This window comes from Bos javanicus, chromosome 8 (genome assembly GCF_032452875.1).
Source record: "Bos javanicus breed banteng chromosome 8, ARS-OSU_banteng_1.0, whole genome shotgun sequence".
NCBI lineage: Eukaryota > Metazoa > Chordata > Mammalia > Artiodactyla > Bovidae > Bos > Bos javanicus.
Window position 1 is genome coordinate 60,815,314 of NC_083875.1, and position 19,665 is coordinate 60,834,978.

General features: G+C 39.5%; 1 protein-coding gene across 1 annotated transcript in view; it reads left to right on the top strand.

Moving 5' to 3' along the window:
• Positions 1–564: 564 nt before the first annotated feature.
• Positions 565–19,665, top strand: part of RECK (reversion inducing cysteine rich protein with kazal motifs) — an 81,378-nt gene continuing 62,277 nt past the window's right edge. Inside the window, exons 1-4 of the mRNA XM_061425640.1 lie at positions 565–1,157; positions 15,703–15,761; positions 18,156–18,230; positions 19,120–19,156. Coding sequence (XP_061281624.1) covers positions 1,058–1,157; positions 15,703–15,761; positions 18,156–18,230; positions 19,120–19,156 — 271 coding nt within the window. The 5' untranslated portion in view covers positions 565–1,057. The remainder of the gene's footprint in view (positions 1,158–15,702; positions 15,762–18,155; positions 18,231–19,119; positions 19,157–19,665) is intronic.

Below are 19,665 nucleotides of genomic sequence, written 5' to 3' on the forward strand. Positions count from 1 at the left end.
CTTATTCACATTTTCCTAAAGGAGAGAATATATAGAGACCTAAAGGACATACAAACTAACTCCTATACATGGACTTTGGTTGGCACTTGGAAACTGTAAAAGGAAATTATGAGACAATAAGGAAAATGTAAACACTGGATATTTAATGATATTCCATATTTAAAAATGTAACTGTGGTTATGTTTGCTTTTTGCTTTTTTAAGGAAGAGGAAAGGAAAAAATGTATTTCATAATTGACAAAAGGAAAGGAGAGGGAGAGAAGGAGGGACACAGGAACGGGGTGGGGGTTGGAGAACGCTTTGATAATAAGCGTACCCACCTCCAAATTGTCTCTTGAAGTCTAAACCCAGCCTGGCCTTCGAGGCTCTCCATATTTAGATAAACAAGCATTCTCCTCTCCACATTCTCCTGATGGCAACATCAGGTGTCCTTAGAACATCAAAGATACAGTGAGGCTACACGTGCAGAAGACGTTTGGTGGCGAATTCTTGCCTCGGGCTCTTGTCAGGAGATTGTCAGAGGCAGAGCCCCTCCGATTTCAGGGGAGGCGGAGTTGTCCCAGATGACACGCCCTCCTGGGGTGTGGGGCAGCGTCGGGCAGAAAGGATATTAAGATCATCGAAGTACGTGAAAGGGACAAGTCCCTTTGGTTCAGCTTTGGCCTGTGCCCCAGTTCTCAGGAGAACTTGCGGTGTGACCTTGGGCTGATGGTCTCTTCGCTGAGCCTCAGTGACCGCATCTGCAAACCTCGGGAGGCCGAGGCGTTCTTAGGACCCTCCCAACCCTGACATCCTCTGACTCGCCTCTTGGAGAACGCCGGCTGCCAGATTCCGCCGCAGAAGCGGACAGATAGCTAGCTGGGCCTTAACAAAGAGCGGGGTCTCGGGCAGGTTCCCGCCCCCAGCAGGTTTTGGAAAATCCTTGCGGCCGACGGGCGGAGTTTCGCGCCGCAGCCAATCACCAAGGGTTCGGGCCACCGGGGCGGGGCCTCCGCGAGTTGCCGCGGCGGGCAGGCTGGGTCCGAGCATCAAGCTGCCCTGGAGCCCCAGGCCTGGACATGGCGACCGTCCGGGCCTCCCCGCGAGGCGCGCTGCTGCTTCTCCTGACGGTGGCTAGGGTCGCGGAGGTGGCAGGGGGCCTGGCCCCGGGCAGTGCGGGTGAGTAACTTCTGGAGCAGGGGTTCGGGGAGGTCCAGAGCGGTCGCCTCAGCGCTCCAAGATGGCGCGGAGCAGGGGGCGGGGGTGCCGGCGACCCCCAGACCCAGTCCAAGTCTGATGACCCAGGGTCGGGAGGTCCCAGCAGGCGGCAGGAGGGACTGAGGCTGGACGAGCAGGACCCCTCTCCACCCTCTCTCTTTCCGCCCAGATCCCCTGAACTGGGAGCCGTGACCTGGGTTCGAGGCCTTCCTCTGTCACCCACCGAGCAGGAGCCCTCAGCTCCTCATCCGGCTCGGGTCTCTGTCCGAAGAGCGCGAAATGCCTTCGTCCAGGACCGTCGCGAGGGTGGGACGGGATTTTGGAGGAGCCGCCGCCTTACCGCCACCCTGGCCAGTTACTGTTGCTTGTTACTTGACCCTCGGTTCTGAAAGGCCGACCTCGGACAGCGAGCACTTATGTGCTCTACACCCTGACTGACTTCTGAAGTCTCAGGCAGAGACTAGGTCCAAGTCTCCTAAACCCGATTCTGCTGCTCTTCGCTGTGGGTATGCAGTGTGTCCAAGACAGCGCTGGGCTATGCCAGGAGAGAGATTAGAAATCAGGGAATTCTCTCTGTGGGGGCTGACTTGAGGAGAGTTTTGTTCTTGCTCTGGAGAAATTAGACCACGAGTGGATAGGAAGCTGTTCAGTGCTTACTGAGTGTCTCCCACGTGCTGGGTTTTAGGAGTTGTTGCCAACTCCTGCCCTCCACCAGCTTTAGCTAGAGGGTGGGGTGCCACAAGACAGGAGCGGCTCCAATTCCAGGCAAAAGTATCCACATGAAGCGATGAGGGCTGTGAGTGCACACAGGGAGAGAGATGATGATGTCCACTCAGGTTGGGAAGATATAATTGAGTGATGCCCCAGCTTCGCTAGATATTGAAAGATGGCTGGGATTTATACATGCGAAAGTGGAGGAGAAGTGCATTGCTCACAGGGAGACACACCTAGAAAGAGCAAAATCAGCCTCAACAGGTTTCAAGGTAGCTTACAGAGTTAAAGGATTTTGTTTAAGTCAAGAGTATTTAAAGAAGGGAGAGAATTGTCAGGAGCCTGGGGTTATACAGTTAATTATAATTGAGTTCTAACAAAGCTGTCAATTAGACAAATCAAAGGAGAAATAAAGAATGTTGTATATTTGGGGCTAAATCAGCTTACTTTCCTGGACCCTATTTTTCTCAAGTTAAAGAAATTGAATTAAAGCACTTTCAAAGTTTTGATTCATTAGAAAACTGCTACTACTACTGCTAAGTCACTTCAGTCGTGTCCGACTCTGTGCGACCCGATAGACAGCAGCCCACCAGGCTCCCCCGTCCCTGGGATTCTCCAGGCAAGAACACTGGAGTGGGTTGCCATTTCCTTCTCCAGTGCATAAAAGTAAAAAGTGAAAGTGAAGTCGCTCAGTCGTGTCGGACTCTTCTCGACCCCATGGATTGCAGCGCACCAGGCTCCTCTGTCCATGGGATTTTCCAGGCAAGAGTACTGGAGTGGGGTGCCATTGCCTTCTCCGCATTGGAAAACTAGTTGCCTATTATCCCACAGCTGGTTAGTTCTGTGGGAAATAGTAGAGTAGAATATAGTTAAGAATATTTGAACAAATTTAGTTAGCTTTATTCTTTGTGCTTTAATATCCACATTTATTGTATATAAAGATTCTCAGATTTTTATTGTGATAATTGAGGTAATACATGCATATTAGCTATTAAATAAGTTTGGGAAACACTGTACACTGTACCCCTCTCTTATAAATTCACAAACAGGTTAGGTTCACAATAATTTGCAAAGATTCCTGTGGTTAAGAAACTTGTTGCTGGGAGAATGGAGAAATGGGGAAATGACTGCTGATGAATATGAGGTTTCTTTTCAGGATGATGAAAATGTTTGAAATTGAAAAATAGCACAATTCTGTGAATATACTAAAAATAACTGAATGGTACACTTTAAAAGGATGAATTTTATAATGTGTTACTGTTAAAAGATAGATGGGGTCATATTAAAATTGCAAGTTTATTTGAGCAAAAATTGATTTGAATTTGGACAGTGTCAAATGGGAAGTAACAGGAGCTCAGGAAGGACTTTTATAGAAAAGGTGGAGACGAAGCAAGGAAATATTTGATTGGCTATAGTTTGAGCAGGTGTCTTATTTGGGAAAGCCCAGGTGATTGTTGCTGATTGATTGTCCTTAGGATTCTGATCTCTTAACCTTGGGGGATTATAGGCTTAAGTTTAGGATTACTTAGGTATGCTACTAGGGAACTGACGCCAACTCAGTCTAGTGGTCTCCTTGTTTTATTAATTTAACGTGACTTTTATTTCAGTAAAATTGTTATGCAAAGAAAGAAAGAAACTTTTTTGCTTAAAGAACTGTTTTTTTCTTCATAGCACCTCAATCCCAATTTAGGAAATTCTAGGCTAGCAGATTTCTAAAGGCCCTACCAGTTCAAAACGTCCATGACAACACAGAACTTGCATTGTTTGGTAAAAAAGGAAAACCCCCAAGTTTGATGTAAAAGTGAGAATTGTCTCTTGTACTAAATTCTTAGGCATATATTGCCTGCTTCCTTACATAAAAGACATTGAGTAATATGAACAAAGGCTTCCACTGTGGATTTGTATAAAGTGTGGAAAATGTTCCTCAATCCTAGACAAAATTAAGAAAACAATATTAAATGTGTTTCAATGAAGGCCTGACTTGTATTCCTGCTCAGTCTTCATTCTCATCTCCTTACCCCATCCAAGGTTGGGTTATCCTGTCTCCTCTGGTATAAAGCATTTTACAAGTCTTATTTGTTCTGACTTGGAGATTTCATTCCTGTTGGAGAGGGAAGGAGTGATTCGACTTGCTAGTTATTATCTCTTGTGAAGTTTGGCCACACCCTGTACACTGGAGTAACGCCACACTTCCACAGTGTACTTTCTGGTCTCCTTGACCCCCGGCTGTGCTCCCCAGCACCTCTAGTGTTTCCTTTGAAGGATGGGCTGGAACCCTGTGTTACAGTCTGAGAATCTGTGTGTCATGGCATCTGATACTAGCTCTGTTTCCATCTAAGATATTTTCTAATTGTACTAAAGAGAGAAAGATGTAACATTTAAGGTCTAGGTTTCAATAAGTTGACATTTAAGGAATTATGTAATAGCCTAGGATCCTGAAAAAGAATGTAATGAATTTTAAGTTAGAAAAAGTGACCGCCTATCTGGAGGAATGTAATAAGAAACAGATTCTCTTTCCTTTCAAACAGAACTGTCTTGGCCCACACTGTAAAAGGAGTGAGAAACCAGATATAACAGTTTATTCTAGTATGCTACTAAAAGTTCCTGTCTTACAGTCGTAGATTTAAACAGTCTTTCATTAATCATACCTTTCATCCTTTGCCACTTTTTGAAGAAAGTAGAATGATGTCAAACAGGTGGTTTTTATATATTATAAATGTGGTTTTTTTTAAAGAGCAAAATAGATACTGCAAGAGTTTATTCCAAAAAATTTGCATGCTTACTATATGTCAGGCACTGTTTTAGGTTCAGGGTTACTGCTTTCAAGGGGCTTAGATTTCTAGTAGAGGGGGAATAGACTGTTGTTCAGTAACTAAGTCATGTCCAACTCTTTGCGACCCCATGGACTGGAGCTTCCCTGTCTTTCACCATCTCCTGGAGATTGCTCAGATTCATGTTGATTGAGTCGGTGATAGACAATAAACAGATAAATAAAATGATTTCTAGTAGTGATAAATATGCTGTGAAGGAAACTAGAGGGTAGCATAAAGAATTGTGTGAGTAGTGAGGACTGGTTCTTTCCATAATGATGTCAAGAAAAGCTTTGAGAGGGTTAAGTTCTGAACTGAAATGTGAAGACCAAAGGTGCTGTCCTTAGGAAAGATCAGGGTGGGGACCAGAAAGTGCACAGGCCCTGAAGCAAGAAGAGACTGAAGGTCAGTATGGTTCCAACATCCTGAGCAGGTGAATTTGCCAGGGCTAGGAGAATCCCAGGGACGGGGAAGCCTGGTGGGCTGCCGTCTATGGGGTCGCACAGAGTCGGACTCGACTGAAGCGACTTACCAGCAGCAGCAGCAGGAGAGTCAGAAAGCAATAGAATGGGAAAGACTAGAAATCTCTTCAAGAAAATTAGAGATACCAAGGGAACATTTCATGTAAAGATGAGCACAATAAAGGACAGAAATGGTATGGACCTAATAGAAGCAGAAGATATTAAGAAGAGGTAGCAAGAATACACAGAACTATACAGAAAGATTTTCATGACCTAGATAACCACAATGGTGTGATCACTGGACTAGAGCCACATCCTGGAATGTGAAGTCAAGTGGGTCTTAGGAAGCATCACTTCAAAAAAAACTAGTAGAGGTGACAGAATTCCAATTGAGCTATTTCACATCCTAAAAGATGATGCTGTGAAGGTGCTGCACTCAATATGCCAGTGAATTTGGGAAACTCAGCAGTGGCCACAGGACTGGAAAATGTCAGTTTTCATTCCAATCCCAAAGAAAGGCAATGCCAAAGAATGCTCAAACTACCACACAATTGAACTCATCTCACACGCTCGCAAAGTAAAGTTCAAAATTCTCCAAGCCAGCCTTCAATAGTACAAGAACCATGAACTTTTAGATATTCAAGCTGGTTTTAGAAAAGGTAGAGGAAACAGAGATCAAATTGCCAACATCCGCTGGATCATCAAAAAAGCAAGAGAGTTCCAGAAAAACATCTACTTCTGCTTTATTGACTATGCCAAAGCCTTTGACTGTGTGGATCACAACAAACTGTGGAAAATTCTTAAAGAGATGGGAATACCAGACCAACTGACCTGCCTCCTGAGAAATCTGTATGCAGGTCAAGAAGCAACAGTTAGAACTGGACACAGAACAACAAACTGGTTCCAAATCAGGAAAGGAGTACGTCAAGGCTGTATACTGTCACCCTGCTTATTTAACTTATATGCAGAGTACATCATGTGAAATACCAAGGCTGGATGAAGTACAAGTACAAGATTGCTGGGAGAAATATCAATAATCTTAGATACTCGGACAACACCACCCTTATGGCAGAAAGTGAATAAGAACAAAAGAGCCTCTTGTTGAAAGTGAAAGAGAGTGTAGTAGTTGGCTTAAAACTCAACATTCAGAAAACTAAGATCATGGCATCTGATCCCATCAATTCATGGTAAATAGATGGGGAAACAATGGAAACAGTGACAGACTTTGTTTTGGGGGGCTCCAAAATCACTGCAGATGGTGACCACAGCCATGAAATTAAAAGATGCTTGCTCCTTGGAAGAAAAGCTATGACCAACCTAGATAGCACATTAAAAAGCAGAGACGTTACTTTGCTGACAAAGGTCCATCTAGTCAAAGCTATGGTTTTTTCCTTGGTCATGTGTGGATTTGAGAGTTGAACTATAAAGAATTCTGAGTGCTGAAGAATTGATGCTTTTGAACTGTGGTGTTGGAGAAGACTCTTGAGAGTCCCTTGGACAGCAAGGAGATCCAACCAGTCAGTCCTAAAGGAAATCAGTCCTGAATGTTCATTGGAAGGACTGATGCTGAAGCTGAAGCTCCAATACTTTGGCCAGCTGATGCGAAGAACTGACTCATTGGAAAAGACCCTGATGCTGGAAAAGATTGAAGGCAGGAGGGGAAGGGGATGACAGGAGATGAGATGGTTAGATGGCATCACCAACTTGATGGACACAAGTCTGAGCAAGCTCCAAGAGTTGGTGATGGACAGGGAGGCCTGGCATGCTGCAGTCCATGGGGTATCAAAGAGTCTGACACAACTGAGCAGCAACTGAACTAAACTGAACTCAAGAGAGTCAGACACAGCTGAAGCGATTTAGCACACACACATGCAGATAGTACTGAGCTGTGCAAAAACCCACGTAAGGATTGTGGATATTATTGTATGTGCAAATAGAAACCAATGGACCTTTAAGAGATGTATGCTTTCATTTCTGTTTTAGATCACACTGACTGCTGAATTTAAAAAAGTTATTGTAAGAGGGTAGGAATAAAAGCAGAGCTAATAGGCCACTGTAGTAGTCAAAATAGGAGGTAATTCTTAGAGTGATGATGGAGATTAAAGAGGACAAATTCAGAATATATTACTAATGGATTGGATGTGGAAATTGAGGGAAGCAAGAATTAGAGATTATTTCTAGATTTTCACCTTGAGCAACTTAGTGGAAAATGTTGCTATTTACTGAGGTCAGGATGATGGGGAGAAGTAAGTTGGAGGTTTGGCAGGTGAGTCAGGAAGAGAATCAAATTTTCTGTTTTCATATATGTTTAAGGTAGATATTAGGAATAACTCCCCTTGGTCCATTGCTTACTAAATTAAATGTCATACCTGTAAGTATTCCATTCAGCAAATATTCATTGAGGGGTTAATAGTGCCAGACACTGTGACAAGCATTAGGTACATAATGTGGTAAACAAAAACAGACGTGGTCTCTGCTTTCATGGGGTTTATGGTTTAGTGAGAATGTCAGACATTAAATATCACCAAAAAATGTGTATATCTGCATTACTAGTATTATGTAGTTATATTTGTACATATCCATTTATATTCTAAATCTGAATATATTTGAGGAAAAATCATACGATTTAGTCAAATTTGTAGTACATAATGTAGAGCACATAACTTACATCAAGAAAACTTCAAGAAAAATGTAATAAGTATTAAGAGAAACATTTTCACCATGGAATATATCATTGGGAGCCAGACACAAATACTTTGAGATCCCTCATCTGATAGATGGGAGTAGATGGCATAGAATGGAGAGGGAATTATCCGAGAATACTGGCTATTAGCGTCTATGGGGTGGGGGCACATCTGAGGAGTCATTTGCTTAGTTGTTTCATAATAACGTATGATAATGTGTTTAGGGTCTTTGGACCCCCCCAAAGAACAGAAACCAAGGTAGCTCAGGAGTAGGGAGCTAGCTAGATAGCATCTAACAGGGAACATGGAAATCCAAGGATAGGAAATTGAGCACAACCTCAGGGACTGCTGTGGGAACTGGAAAGCTGCCAGGAACCAAGGCTACTTTTTTTTTTTTTTTTTAATTTCAGGTTTTTTTTTTTTTTACTTACTTTACAATATTGTATTGGTTCTGCCACACATCAACATGAATCCGCCATGAGTGTACACGTGTTCCCCATCCTGAACCTCCCTCCCACCACCCACCCCATACCATCCCTCTGGGTCATCCCAGTGCACCAGCCCCGAGCATCCTGTATCCTGCATCGAACCTGGACTGACGATTCATTTCACATGTGATATTATACACGTTTCAATGCCATTCTCCCAAATCATCCCACTGTCGCCCTCTCCCACAGAGTCCAAAAGACTGTTCTATACATCTGTGTCTCTTTTGCTGTCTCACATACAGGGTTATTGTTACCATCTTTCTAAATTCCATATATATGCATTAGTATACTGTATTGGTGTTTTTCTTTCTGGCTTACTTCACTCTATATGATAGGCTCCAGTTTCATCCACCTCATTAGAACTGATTCAAATGTATTCTTTTTAATAGCTGAGTAATATTCCATTGTGTATATGTGCCACAGCTTTCTTATCCATTCGTCTGCTGATGGACATCTAGGTTGCTTCCATGTCCTTGCTATTATAAACAGGTCATGTGATGAATATTGGGGTACACGTGTCTCTTTCAATTCTGGTTTCCTCAGTGGGATTGCTGGGTCGTATGGCAGTTCTATTTCCAGTTTTTTAAGGGATCTCCACACTGTTCTCCACAGTGGTTGTACTAGTTTGCATTCCTACCAACAATGTAAGAGGGTTCCCTTTTATCCACACCCTCTCCAGCATTTATTGCTTGTAGACTTTTGGATAGCAGCCATTCTGACTGGCCAAGACTACTTTTAGAGACAGTCTCCCTCTGTCTCTCATAGCTTGACTCTGTACATCTCTTGCCTTTCCCATTCTCCACCACTAGCTTCCTCTTCTTACTCATGGTTTCTCTACACCATAAAACTTCCTCAGCTCCAGCTCATCTTGACCTGATAGCTGTAGAGCCCACCACCCTCTGGGTACGTACGTACCTCTGTGCCTGTGCATATGATTGGGTCCAGCCTATCTTTTGACGATGTTTGCTAAATTATGGCTTGGTCACCATGGGAAATGTGGTATGACAGTGGTACGTGGGAGAAATAAACTTCTCGTACATTTTTTTCTGATTAAAAATACATTGCATAAGTAGGAAATTATTACTTATTAACCAGTGAATAAGAAAATTTTTTGAGCTGAGCACTTTGCTAAATTGTGTACAAGAAGTCCCCATTCAGTCTGGAAATACCATTAGTACACACATGAAATTATTAGAGCTAAGTGATAAAGTTTTCAGTTCTGACTGGAATAGTAGGACATTAACCAAAAAAACAACATGGCCTGGAGTTGTTAAAGAAAGGCTTACTTAGAGTTGAGATGGGGCTTAATTTTAAGCCTTGAAAGATGTTTGGGATTTATGTCAGCTGGAAAGAGGGCACTAAGCATGACAGGCAGAGGCTGTGTTCAAGGTATTATTATATAAATACAGGCTTTCCTTGTTAAAAATAATAGAGGATCAGGGAGGGGGAGGTAAGAAGACTTAAGAAAATTTAGAACTGAAATAGCAGGATGCCATTGTGGACCCTTGATTAAAAGAGTGACATCATGAAAAGTAATTTAAAAAATTAACCTGGCAGTCATATTGATAACAGAAGAGAATGAACCTAATTGGCAGTTGTAGCATTACAGTTTGAGGCAAGCTGTGGAGGATGTCTGTAACTTGTAAATGAGTCAAGAAAAAGGTGCAGTGTTGAATCCAGGTAGTAGATATATAAATAATCATTTTACTCTTTGGCTCTTACTTGGCTGATGATATATTTTATCTGTATACATAGGCACATATCCATCTTCCAAGGGATAAATGTGACAATGGTAAGAATGCATTTATAAGTTAAAGTTGCAGTTGTCATTTAAATGTTTTTAAGGGATGGTCAATTTCCAGGCTGTTTTGGAAATAAAAATTTGAAAATAAGATTTTTTAAATTAACATACCTTTTTTATTTGGAATGATCTTTTTGCAGTATCAGCTCAGATTTAGTTTATTCCCTTTCAGTAGTGCAGGATATATATATTCTGTTTTAGTAATTCTCTAAAAATACATTAATTAGAAAGAATCTTTATTTTCTTTAGAAAAGAAAACAATACTGGCTTTTCATTAACCAAATTGAGGTTTGGGGAGGCTTCTGTAGCAAATTCTCTTTTAACTTCAAATATCCTATAATTCTATGAATATTTTAGTTTTAGATTAGTGTGTGTAATTGTTTTTTTAAATGCTAGTTGGTCTCAGAAGTTGCATTTTTCCCTTGTGGCTGGAGCATGTGCTTCCCGCTTACTTGCCTGTCTTTAGTAGGCACGTGGCCCAAACCAGCAGCCAACCCTTGATGTTTCTAATTACTGGGTAATTCTGCTTGAATATTTCTAGGTTGCACTAATACCCTCTTAAACCCAATATACATGGCTTTTAGTAATCAGTTTTGGGTTTTTATTAATTTTATATTTTCAGAGTTTAGAAATAAGAATGCAAAATATGACACTCATCCTTATGTCTTTAATAAGGATGATATCTGTGCTATTTATTTTCATCCTGTCAATATCAAGTGTTATTTTGAACTAATTTTCCTTTATCTGTTCAATTCCATTTTATGAAAATAACCAGAGTTTTAAACTATTCTTGAAGAACCAGAAATTAGGTTAGAATCAAATTATAAAAACAAAGCATTTCTAAAATTCACTGTCTTCTTTTGTATAAAACATTAGGCCTTGGAGAGTTTTTTGTACTCTAATAGTTGAATGACCCAATTAATCCATTTTAAAAGCTCTGAAAAGACAAAGACCTTTAATTGCCACATTAATTGCATTTGAATCCTTTGCCCTCATTCTTAATGAAGGCATATGACTTAATGTCTATTTGTAGACATTTCTCTAAAAGTATGCAGTGTTTAAGAGTCTAGTAAGTTTTTGTTGTTTCAAAGAAATAAAAATGTATACAAATATAATGATGACTAAGGTTAAAAATGAAGTTTGGAAAACGTGATATAGCATAGGTCCCCTAGCCTGTTCTAGGAGGGTGGCAGTTCCTCTCGAGAGAGGAAATGTATTATTACAGAGGAATGCTTGGTTAGGAGGGGGAAGGGCATTACTACTAGAAGACTTCAGGCTGCTCTCTAATCCCATTTTGTCAGAAATTTCAGAAGGCTTTTGGAAAGACTAGAAAGAAATATGTCAAAAATGTCAGTACATGTTCTGACAGGACAGTGGGAATATTAGATCATTTTTCTTCTTTTCCAGGTTTTGGGATTTCTTAATGAAAAAGTGAATCATTTAAAAAATTTAACTTTGGGGGTCACCCCACTATAAATTTGACCTTCACCGTTAAATAGGAAAAAATAAACCTTTATATTTTTAACAAATCTTTCATTGTTATTGGAGTTTTAATTGTGACATATTTCATGTTTCTGTTCTAAATAGACCTTTGCTCCAGGAAACTTTTTTTTCCAAAAATCCCTAGGCCCAAGTCAGACTCTTGCCTGCCTATTTACTTTTTGCTAAGCCTGTGCTTATGGGGATCATGTATTATCCTGAGTTATCTTTGCTTTCCATCAGCTGGATTTTCTGCCATCCTGTGACCTTTGTGTTAGAAGATAGTAGAAAGTGGCAACAACTTGAGCACTTCAAAAGATCACATTGATGTCACACAGAAGATCCCCGGCCCCACCTTTCTTTTCTTGCCTGTCTTCTTCATTCTAATGAGGCTGAGGACATAACAGGATCTTAAAAGGGCAGGGGTTCAACATGATGTGGCATGGCAGAGAAGAGAGGGGTGTTGTGAGAAAGTCTCTTTAGTGATTGGGCCCATCCTTGAATACAATGCTTCTAAGAAGGTAGCTATAGCCTGTAAACAAGGAATTTTTTTCATTTCTGAAACTTAATGGAATTTCTACATACTGAAAATGGCAACTCACTCCAGTATTCTTGCCTAGAAAATCCCATGGATGGAGGAGCCTGACAGGCTACAGTCCATAGGGTTGCAAAGAGTCAGATATGACTGAGCAACTTAACTTTCATTTTTTAAGAATTTTTAAGTCAAATGTTAAAAGCTTAAGACACCTTTTTCCATATAGCATTAGAAAGCCTGCCCCACGATAGTGTTTTATGAAACTAAACTGTAGCAATATGTTAGTAATATCATATGCCCTGTTATTGTTTTATGGAGTAACAGTATCAATTTTGAGCTTAAAAGGATGTTGGTAAGAGCTAAAAAGAACCTTTTTTATTCATTCATTTCTTCCCAATACCAATCTTACCTTCAATCAAAAAAGCTCTGCTGTCATCTGTTTTATATACTGAGATTATATAGATTTTATTTAAAGAGATTGATACACATATATAGGCATTGTATTGGATCTAGCTGCCTGAAATGAGATATTTTCATGTCCTTGTCACTTTTGATTTAGCACTCTATAAACAGCCCCTGACCAATTCAGCTTTATCTCTTTTCCCAGTTAGCTTCATTCTAGAATAATGACATGCCCCTGCTGATTATCTATATCACTGATTTATTAATTTTTCTGGGCCCATAATGCCGCTTGGCAACATTTTCCTTTTCTGTGATGTTTCTCAAATCAGCATGCTGAGATGTAAAATAAGTGGCATGAGAAAAATATCTTGTGCTCTGAGAAATCTGTCTACTTAGATCCTTTTTAGGAGATTAATGATGCATATTAATATATTAAAGGTTTCATAAAGTCCAGTAAAGAATTCTCTTTAAAGGGAACCCTTTTGCTATTGTTGGTGGGAATGTAAGTTGGTACAGCCACTATGGAGAACAGTATGGGAGTTTCTTAAAAAACTAAACTAGAGCTATCATATCACTCTGCAATCCCACTCAGGGACATATATCCAGAGAAAAACATGGCCTGAAAAGATACATGCACCCCAGTGTTCAAGGCAGCACTGTTTACAATAGCCAAGGCATGGAAAGAACTTAAATATTGACAGAGGACTGGATAAAGAAGATGTGGTGTATATATGAATATATCTATATACAGACACGCACACATGCATATATGTATACATTGGAATATTACTTGGCCATTAAAAAGAGTGAAATAAGGCCATTTGCAGCAACATGGGTGGACCTAGAGACTGTCATAAGTCAGAGAAGGAAAAATATATGACATCCCTTATATGTGGAGTCTAAAAAGAAAGATACAAATGAATTTACTTACAAAACAGAGACTCACAGACTTAGAAAATGAACTTATGGTTGGGGGTTGTGTGAAAGGATAGTTAAGGACTTTGGGAAGTTATGTACACCCTGCTATATTTAAAATGGATAACCAACAAAAATCAATTGCATAGCACGTGGAACTCTGCCAGTGTTATGTGCCACCCTGGATGGGAACAGGGTTTGGGAGAGAATGGATACATGTATGTATATGACTGAGTCCCTTCACTGTTTACCTGAAACTGTCACAACATTATTGATTGGCTATTCAGTTCAGTTGCTCAGTCATGTCCGACTCTTTGGACTGTACTCCATACTCCATGGACTGTAGCATGCCAGGCTTTCCTGTCCATCACCAACTCCCAGAACTTACTCAGACTCATGTCCATTGAGTCAGTGATGCCATCCAACCATCTCATCCTCTGTTGTCCCTTTCTCCTCCTGCCTTCAGTCTTTCCCAGCATCAGAGTCTTTTCCAATGAGTCAGTTCTTTGCATCAGGTGGCCAAAGTATTGGAGTTTCAGCTTCAGCATTAGTCCTTCCAATGAATATTCAGGGTTGATTTCTTTTAGAATTGACTGGTTTAATCTCCTTGCAGTCCAAGGGACTCTCAGTCTTCTCCAACACCACAGTTCAAAAGCATCAATTCTTCAGCACTCAGCTTTCTTTATAGTCCAACTCTCAAATCCATACGTGACTACTGGAAAAACCATAGCTTTGACTAGACGGACCTTTGTTGGCAAAGTAATGTCTCTGCTTTTTAATGTGCTGCCTAGGTTGGTCATAGCTTTTCTTCCAAGGAGTAAGTGTCTTTTAATTTCATGGCTTCAGTCACCATCTGCAGTGATTTTGGAACCCCAAAAAATAAAGTCTATCACTGTTTCCATTGTCCCCATCTATTTGCCATGAATAGATGGGACCGGATGCCATGATCTTAGTTTTCTGAATGTTGAGTTTTCAGCCAACTTTTTCACTCTCCTCTTTCACTTTCATCAAGAGGCTGTTTAGTTCTTCTTTGCTTTCCGCCATAAGGATGGTGTCATCTGTATATCTAAAATTATTGATATTTCTCCCAGCAATCTTGATTCCAGCTTGTGCTTCATCCAGCCCAGCATTTTGCATGATGTACTCTGCATGTAAGTTAAATAAGCAGGGTGACAGTATACAGCCTTGACATACTCCTTTCTCAATTTGGAACCAGTCTGTTGTTCCATGTTCAGTTCTAACTGTTGCTTCTTGACCTGCATACCGATTTCTTAGGAGTCAGGTCAGGTATTCCCATCTCTAAGAATTTTCTCAGATTTGAGAAAGAAATTTCTCAAATTCTTAAGAATTTAAGATAGGCTATACCCCAATGCAAAATGTTTTTGGTGTTAAAAAAATAAATTAAAAATGGCATTAAAGTGTAGTCACTCAGTCCTTTCTGACTCTTTGCGACCCCCATAGACTAGCCCTGCCAGGCTCCTCTGTCCGTGGAATTCTCCAGACAAGAATACTGGAGTGGGTTGCCATTCCCTTCTCCAGGGGATAAAAATAAAATAATTTAAAAAAAAATTCTCTTTAACTTTTTAATCGTTTGTTTCCTAATTTATTTGAACATGAAACATTTTCTCTTGAGGAATAGATATTAACACATCATGAAACAGTGTTTCACAGAAAAAAGTTTGAGAAACATTTATAGTTGCTTCCTTTGTTCTCCACAGTGACCATTCAGAGACATATACAATCTCACCTCAAGCCCTCAACTCTTTTTGTTTTCAAACCTAATCTCTATTTATTTCACTGAGATAATGGAGACTTACATTTAACATGTCCAAAACAAAATTCATTATCTTTTAATCATTTAACCTTCCTTTATAGGAATAATAATAGAATATAGTCCATAGAATAATTGTTGAGGATTGAATGAGATGATCTTAAAACAAGTAGTAAAATTCTGACACATAAAAAGTACACAGTACACAGTAGCAATTATTATTAAATGACAGTCTCCCCTGTTAGATTGCAAGCTTCTTAAAGGCAAAAATTGTGTCCTCAAATAGCACCATCTTTGACTTGAAATAGGTACACAACAAAGGTTTGTTGAGTTAAAATGGATAATAATAGTAATAATCTGTCGATAAGTGATTTGTGTAACCATCTGACTTAGCTTAATCATTGTGTTTTAACAGTAGGCAATATTAGGTGTTTATTTTTTCTCCCTAGGTGCTCTGTGTTGTAATCATTCAAAGGATAACCAGATGTGCCGTGATGTTTGTGAACAGGTAAGCTTGCATGATAATTATAGAGGATATCATTTAGTGTAATTGTTTCAGAGAAATCTGTTGGACAGCACTTAAATGGTCAGTTCACATCAGCAGTAATGGAACAAGTTAACATGAATCTGCAAACGTGGTGGAGCACAGTATCTGACATGGGATTCCTACCCAAAATACATAACCTGAATCCTGAGGAAACAATATGGCAAACCCAGATTGAGGGATGTTCCTCAAAACAACCGCCTGTACCCTTCAGAGATATCAGTGTTATAAAACAAAGGTCAAGAAATGTCCCAGGAATTCCTAGGTAGTGCTAGTGGTAAAGAACCCGCCTGCTAATACAGGAGACACAAGAGAGACGGATTTGATTCCTGGATTGGGAAGATCCCCTGGAGTAGGAAAAGGCAGTGCACTCCAGTATTCTTGCCCGGAAGATGCCGTAGACGGAGGAGCCTGGCAGGCTGCAGTTCCTGAGGCTTCAAAAAACACACAAGAAACTTCCAGATTAAAGGAAACTAAAGAGATGACAACTAAATGCAGTGTATAATTCTGTATTGGGTCCTGGAATTAAAAAAAAAAAAAAGACTGCTATAGAGGATGTGATTGAGATAAATTGGTGAAATTTAAATATGAGCTATAATGATATTGTACCTACCAGTGCTGTGAACTGAATCTGATGATTGTACTGTGGTTAGTTAGGATGGTGTCCTTATTCTTAGAAGATACATGCTGGAATTTAGGAATGAATGATCATGTCTGTAATGAATTCTAAATGTTTCATCAAAGTAATAAAAATAACATGCATATGTAGAGAAAGTTAAAGCAAATGTTAATAATGGGTGAATTTAGATGAAGGCTTATGTGGGTGTTCATTGTACTCAGTTCAGTTCAGTCGCTCAGTCATGTCCGACTCTTTGGGAGCCCATGGACCTGCAGCACACCAGGCCTCCCTGTCCATCACCAACTCCCGGAGTTTACTCAAACTCACGTCCATTGAGTCGGTGATGCCATCCAACCATCTTATCCTCTGTTGTCCCCTTCTCCTCCTGCCATCAGTCTTTTCCAGCATCAGAGTCTTTTCAGATGAGTCAGTTCTTTGCATCAGGTGGCCAAAGTATTGGAGTTTCAGCTTCAGCATCAGTCCTTCCAATGAATATTCAGGACTGATTTCCTACCTTTGAAACTTTTCTGTAGTTCTGCTTGAACCTTTCTAAGGCAAGTTCCACTGAGACAATAGCTGTTCATAATGTCTTACCTTTCTTTCATCATCTTGATAGTGTAGTTGTAGCCTTACTAGTTGAGAATTAATGACCTCAATCATCTTTTGAGGAGTTTTCAAGTAATAACCTGGATTTTATTACTTCCTAAAAATGCGAGCACTAACTAACATAGATGAAAAAGATTTTTCAAGATACTCTAAGTATAACAAGATGTCTTACCTAAATAGCTGCTAGAGAATTCATGTCAAAACACTATAGCAGATTAAGTTTTCTGCAAATTTACTGCCAGAACAATAGCTTTTTAAAAGCAAAAATGTCCTCTTGATGGTGTCAGCATAAGAGAGCTTTTAAAGTAACTCTCCTACTTTTGGAAGCACTCCTTTCCTGACTTTTTGCCTTGTTTCCTCTTGTTTTTTCCACTAATGTTCCATAGGGTAAATTATTTTTATGAGATACTTGCAACAGGCAAGGACTAATTTCTTAAAATCTAAAGTGTTTGAAATTCTATAATGTAGCAAAGTAAGTGAATACTATAGTCATCCTAATAAAAAAAATTCTTCCCTGACCAAGTTCTTCCCTGACCAAATTACTTTATTTCTGGTTACACAAATGCTGAATGTAGATAGCATTTATCTCTAAGTATGCACTAAACTCCAGATAGACTACTTACTTGCAGAGGAAGAGAGGTAAGAATTGGATTCACTTTCCCTGCTCAGACTCAACAATCAGGTAAGTCAGTCATCCCAATCACTGGAGGAGTGAGAGGCTAGGATGCTAAAACTGGCAGAGCTCACTGACAGAAGAATTGCCAGGAATAAGGAATCTTTAATTCTTCAACCAGCAAGGAATAGAGAAAGGGTATTCTACTGATATTTAGGTTTTGATTTGGAGTGAATACTAATGCACTTGATGGCTGTAGAAAGTTAGGAAGATGATAGTGGGGTAAGTTGCTGAATTGTCAGTGAAAACCACTGTGTGAAGGCAGTTAAAGATTTGGAATTAAAACTTTTAGAATTTGAATTTATATAAGAAGTCAGGACTGATGTTTTACAATAAAGCACATTTATGAAGGGAAATTGGAAAATATTCTAGACAACTGATAAACCTAGAGGATAAAAAAATTTACCTCTTCCATTTTCTTATTGAAAAAATGCCGTAAAACTTTTTTTTTGTCAAGTAGATATTTTCCTCAAAAAGTGAATCGCGACTAAAACATCTGTTGCAGCGAGCCCCAGATTATTGCCCTGAAACAATGGTAGGTATTGTTTGACTTAACTATGGAAGTTTTTGTCTAATGAAGCACTCTATTGAGTTACTTTTGCTTTAACAAATTTTTCAGTGTGATTGGGGTTTGTGGTCAAAGTAAAATGTTAGATTTAACTGGATACTTTAAAAAGATCTTCATACAAATTGCTGGATGGAATATTGTCTTTCATCTTTTATTGTTTATGATGTAGGTATAAAAACAGTATTATATAAAAATATGTTCTAGTCTTTAAATTTCATAATAATAGTTTCTCTGAAATTGAGAATTTTACTTATTATTTTGACAATTTTATGAAAACTATAACTAAATCTTATATTTATTTTTATTTTTAAGAAGTCAGATTTAGGGTAAGGGAAAATGTGTAATTTCTCATTACTTCTGTCTTCTCATTTTCTGGTATACTAAAAATACATTGCATGCCTGTCTGAATCATGTAACTTAAAATGTCTCTAATGCATGGACCATCCCATGTTTGGGATCCTCATGGCCAAGCTAAAAAAGTCTGAACTGGCATGAGAAAGCCTGTTTAGATAAGGTAGGTTGGGTTAAATGGGAAAGTTGATGATCAAACAGTTCTGACTGACATATTTTACTTCAGTCACTCAACAGGCACTTTTATCTCTGTGCTTGGAAACAGTTATTCCAGTAAACATCCTGAGTAACCATACTTGTCCTTTGTATCCCAGATGGGAAGTTGAGACAACAACAAGCAGTATTTTTACATCTCATTTCTATTTTTTCTTCCTCAAATAGCTGGTTGATGCTTCTAGATCATTGATTGTATAGAGACACACATAATCAAATTAGCTATACGTAATTTCTGTAGAAATTGTATTTTGTTTTCTACATTAAAATCTTTTGGTGATTATAATTTTAGGTTGACATTTGGAGTTGTATGAATTCATCTTTGCCAGGTAAGCAATAGTATAACATTAAAACTTATTTTGTGATTGTAAAATCTGTGTCATAGTCCTGTAACCTAATATATACCCTTGGATTTCTATCCTCTCCTTGGAGGCATCCAAATTTTCAAATGTATCATTTATTCTCATTCACTCAGTCCTTTATGGTATTCTTGTTTCCACTTCAATTGTTCTGTTGAAACTAGGCTTTGAAAGATCACCAAGATCTCTTGGTTCCTAGATCTTACAGCTTTTTCTCAGTACTTGTTCTTTTTGACTTCCATGTAATAGTTGATACATTGACCACTACCTCCTTGTGACTTCACCTTGGCCTGTGACTTTGTCCTCTCTTATCCCCACCACCACCCCCAACCTCCACACACACACACCATCACCCCTGTAACTACCATGGCTATTCCTGTGTGTGGTCCTCTTCCCTTCTTTCTCCACACTCACCCTGGTATCACATTCCTTCCCAGAACTGTTATCTAATCAGCTCTGAGAAGATAATTTTCAAATAC